The sequence below is a fragment of the Montipora foliosa genome, chromosome 3 (genome assembly GCF_036669935.1).
Source record: "Montipora foliosa isolate CH-2021 chromosome 3, ASM3666993v2, whole genome shotgun sequence".
Classification (NCBI taxonomy): Eukaryota; Metazoa; Cnidaria; class Anthozoa; order Scleractinia; family Acroporidae; genus Montipora; species Montipora foliosa.
In genome coordinates, this window is record NC_090871.1 from 14,662,726 (window position 1) to 14,667,725 (window position 5,000).

At 40.2% G+C, this 5,000-nt stretch overlaps 1 protein-coding gene across 1 annotated transcript in view; it reads left to right on the forward strand.

Moving 5' to 3' along the window:
• LOC137994513 (uncharacterized) overlaps positions 1 to 2,435 on the forward strand; it is a 6,365-nt gene extending 3,930 nt beyond the window's left edge. The window contains exon 4 of the mRNA XM_068840095.1: positions 547 to 2,435. Within this exon, the coding sequence (XP_068696196.1) occupies positions 547 to 1,214 (668 nt within the window). The 3' untranslated portion in view covers positions 1,215 to 2,435. The remainder of the gene's footprint in view (positions 1 to 546) is intronic.
• Positions 2,436 to 5,000: the final 2,565 nt, after the last annotated feature.

A 5,000-nucleotide genomic window follows, 5' to 3' on the forward strand; every position in this document is an offset into this window, starting at 1 on the left:
CCACGAACTCCAAAACTTACTCTCAAAGTAAACAGCCTTTGGATAAAAGTCAAAGCTCAAAATTTTGCCAGTCAGGTGTTAAACAAACACTCTTTCAAAATCTGGTGAAGGAAAAAAGTGATTTTTTGATCATAGTTGCACTTAATCTATGACCTGCGGTTTGATTAATTGTTTCCCCGAAATCCATGTTTTGCTCAAGAGTTGAAATGCAGTTTATCAAAAGCGCCACCTTCGTCATCTCCCGATGCTGATGCTATAATCATTAGTTATTCCATACGGCTATTACCAATAGACACACACGTTTTGTTTTAAAGGATATCTGATCGGTTACAAGCTTTTTAGCTTTGATTGGACGTCCTTGCTCTTCTGTTTCTTTCTTTTGTTTCCTTTTTATTTGTGTATTCTTGGTATAGCGGGAAAAAAATAATTGAATAGACATATAAAATAAACCAACAGTCACGGCTATTTCCCGACGACGCGACTAAAATTATGCGCTTTGTTTATTTATTTTGATTTAATATATTTTTATGCGCTTTACGTATATAGGAACCACTCAATCATCTGCAGTCTCCTCGTGCCAGGCCTTACGATCTTCACCTGTTGCGTCCGGTATTTATTGGATTGATCCTGACGGTGGTTCCCAAGACAATGCGTTCAAGGCTTACTGTGACATGGAAACGGATGGTGGAGGCTGGACTCTAGTGTGGAGTTATAAGTTCACGGAGTACGATCGTTTCACGATTGCATCGAACGCAATCAACCCAAGACCTAACTGGTCAATAACCTCGGCAGTTAATGTTCCCAACTCTACAACACCGCCGCTCAGCGAAAGAGACTACAACGCTTTAAACTTTTCTCACTGGAAACAACTTGGCAAGGAGGTCCTGATCAAGAGCAACATTAACAACTGGTTGGTGTGTCATCCGGGAACTGGAAGTTTGGTTGATTGGCAGGATGGGAATGTCAGCTGTCAGATCATTAAACAAGTGACAGACACATGCAGAGGAACACAAGCGCCCTCTCAATTTACCCGATCGCAAGGCTATGGACCCATCTTCCACACCACGGGCACTGGTCCTTTCTCAACCACCTATTACTACTTTGATGGCAACACAGAGAATCACTGGCCCACACATGACCCTTGCGGAAGAAACAGTCCTCATCAAATCAAAAATGTAAATGATCCGCATGGTAATATTTATGTTCGAAAATAACATTTTGTTTTTTCTCGATTACTAACCAATTTCAAGTTACTAAAATTAGACTTGGAACAATAAACAGGATTTCGAGGCTCTCGGAAATAAGAGATTTGCATTAGTAACTTCCGGGGATCTCAAGATGTCTTTCTTGACGACTGAATTTGCACATATATACGAAATTGGGGTATAATTAATGAGTCGAATTTTCCGAATTCCTTGGCTGAAACCTAGTAAATAAGGAAAATAGTATATCAATTTCATTGTTACTTTTTCGGCACATCATTCCTTCCAGCAAAATTTCAAATATGGCAATGAAACCTTCTCGACAACTATTGTACACACTCTACATTTCCTATGTTCGGAAAAGCTGTTCTTTTTAGCATGTTCTCAAAATAAGAACAGAGATAGATAAGGACGATAAACCGTAAGCCCCGTCTCACGCCCCTTCGATGTTTATAAATCTGTGGGACGCAAAAGAACCCACACGCTATTCCCAAAGAGTAGGGCATGGAGCTCCCGATGTGTGGTGTGTTCATTGTGTTGTGTATCATGTTTGGTAGGGTAAATGCTCGGATATACTAGCTACACCAAGCTACCCTAAACTGAATCTGAAGGTAAATAACGATATGATGACAATGATGAAAGTAATAAGGTTTTTAGTCTAAATTGTCTTCTTTTTGAAGATACAGATAGTCTTGTTGCACCCAAATGCACCCGGAAAGTACAGGGTAAACGAAAAACAGCAAAAGGAGGAGGGGAAAGTCGTCTTCGCTTGCGCTTCCAATTTCGAGTGTAACTACATCTCATCATTCAGGTGCTATTCTTTTTTTAACTTTTTGTTTGGTCAGTGACCTAGCCCATGAATGGCTGTGAGATTGCCGGTGATTTTGTATTGGCCGAAGCGAAAAATACCATAATACTATTTGTTTGTCCACCCAAAGTTTGACTAAGCATTGTTTCCTGTTTCTCTTGGGACTTACAATGTTCCCAAGAGAAAGCAAAAACAATGCATATTCACTTGAAATTTGGGTGGGCAAACAAAGAGTATAATTGTATTTTCCGCTGCGGCCAATAGGACATTTGCACGACCACGCCATTTGACTACAAGTACCAGAATCCTTCAGGTTTCGCTTTTCTCATGTTAATTAGAGCTGTTATTTTTACCCCACTGGGAATACAAAATTTAAATATAAAAAGAAAAACAAACTGAATTGTGGTAGTTGTTGTCAAATGACGCCATCGTGAAAATTGCCTTTTGATACAGACCTCACTGCTTTATCATGTAAATCGTGTTGTTGTAATTCTAACTAGCGTACATTAGCATTAGAAAAGCACAAAGGTTTGCACGTATTAAAGCATGCAAGCAAGGGTCACTGGCAGCCTAAATTCCATTCTTAGGCCAGGTAACCTACAACGCTACAACTGTAAAAAGGTCTATTGAAAGTTTAAAAACCTAAAAAGCAGGGTGAAGCACGCTATCACCAACACGGTGTTAGTTAGCCTGTGTCACCTTGCTTTTTGTTGTCTATTGAAAGAACGATGTGCGTGAAACTACCTCCTTTTTTAATGAATGTTTATGCGACGAATAGGAAATTTCCGATCTTCACTTTGTGCGCTTGAAATTTCCACCTTAGCTTAGTTAATTCAAAACCTCTGTAGCGGAAGGAGATAATTACAAGTCAGTCACCACTAACAACCGACACCGAGGTGAATAGTTGTTTTAGTATATACTAAAACAGTGAGATGATATAGCACAAAAAGATGATTTTTAACTCATTTATTCCTGCAAAGATTACAACAATTTCGGCAGCAAATTCCGCGCGAATTCCTCGAAGGTGAATAGCAAAGGATATCCGGAGTTTGAGTAGCCAATCAGAGCGTGCGTTCAACGCTATCCACTGTTTAAGTATATACTAACAAGAAGTAGTGTATAGATTACTAAAACAGTGGATAGCGTTGAACTCGCGCGATGATTGGCTCTACAAACTGCGGATATCCTGTGCTACTTACCTCCGAGCAACTCAGGAAAAAATGGCGTCCCGATTAGCAAGACAAGTGAAGAAAACATCCAAATTAATTTTTTGTGGTGTATATTATTTCACTGTTTTAGTATATACTAAAACAACTATTCACCTCAGTGTCGGTGGCTAGCGTTGGATGTTTACCTCGCCGCTTCTCGGCTCGGTAAATATCCACCGCTAGCCACCTCCACTTCGGTGAATAGTTGTTAATTAGTATATGCGACGGCTTTGAGCCGTAAAATTTTCATTCAGCTGTAAATTGCAAAGAAAGAAACGAATTCCTCAATAAAAATACCTTCAAAGTGAGAGTGTGTGTGTTCATTTCGTACTGTACAGTATGCATGTTGAGGCCCGGGCAAAGACCGCTTGGAACCCGAACCGGAATCGGAACTGGAACCGAAACCGGAATAAGGAATGTCCATAATTTTCATCTAAAAAAATTGTAAGACACACTTTAAACTGCAAAACTGATTTCTACACCATTTTTACGCATTTGGAGTAATAACTCGGCTCCTTAATCAAAGCTATCCGCTCCAAAAAAATGCTCTCTCCGTTTGACTTTATTGAACCGTTTGCCCTCCCTTCCAACCGTGTTGAAAGATGTTGAATCGAACCTGGAAGTTGAATCGATGGTCAATGAGTTTTTACACTTTTCGTCAACAACCATTCAACATTTCTCTTATTATCGCGAATGTTGAATGAATTTGGAAATAACAATTATTCGCAATATTTTTGTTTGCCTCTCTTTAAGGATAATAGCTTGACTACTCGATGTCCAATTACAACTAACTAGCAATATAATTAATAGGTAAAAGGACTAGTGCGCTCGACTCCGGATCGAGTGGTCCGGGTTCGGGGCCTGGCAGGGGACATTGTGTTGTGTTCTTGGGCAAGACACTTTACTCTCACGGTGCCTCTCTCCACCCAGGTGTATAAATGGGTACCGGCGTAATGCTGGGGGTAACCCTGCGATGGACTAGCATCCCATCCAGGGGGGAGTACAAATACTCCTAGTCGCTTCATGCTACAGAAACCGGAGATAAGCGCCGGCCTGATGAGCCTTCTGGCTCGTAAGCGGAGACTTTTAAAAGGACTAGATGCTTTTCCAATTTTTCAATAATCGGATTCAAAAAATTCCTCGGGCTGCCAAATTGGACTCGGCCTACGGCCTCGTCCAGTTTTGACTGTCCTCAGAATTTTTCTCATCCAATTAGTTCCAAATTGGACAGCATGTAGACCTCTTACATATACTAATCATAGGCGAACGAAAATACAGTAACTGGTCACCAAAAATAACTTGAAAGCAAAACGACATTGTATTTGCTTTGCTGGCTTGTTGCGGCTCTCCGAAAATGTTGCCTAGTGTTTTACCAAAACCTTTGCGCTTTACTTTTGTGTAAGGACAAAAAGGTATGAGCACGTCTTAATTTATGATGTTCGATCAAAAAATGGGCTGAGGATGAATATAAACACCTGTCAGTGAAGGAGCACCCACACAATAGTATGTTTAGGAAATTTAATACAAATTGCTTTCAACACAAACAGAATATGATTGTGACAATCGGTTAAAGTAAGAGGGATTTGGATGGTTGGATGAGCGATTTGTCGATAGACGGAAATGCAACACTTAAAATTCCTAACTAACAACAGGTCAGTGACAAAGACTTTTTCACGAAAGACGTTGAATTATGACCTTTGTTACACGGAATCGATGAAGGCTCGGAATACGCGGAAAAAATCCGAATATTCCTTGCAGGAGTAGAAACTTTAACCTTCCGAT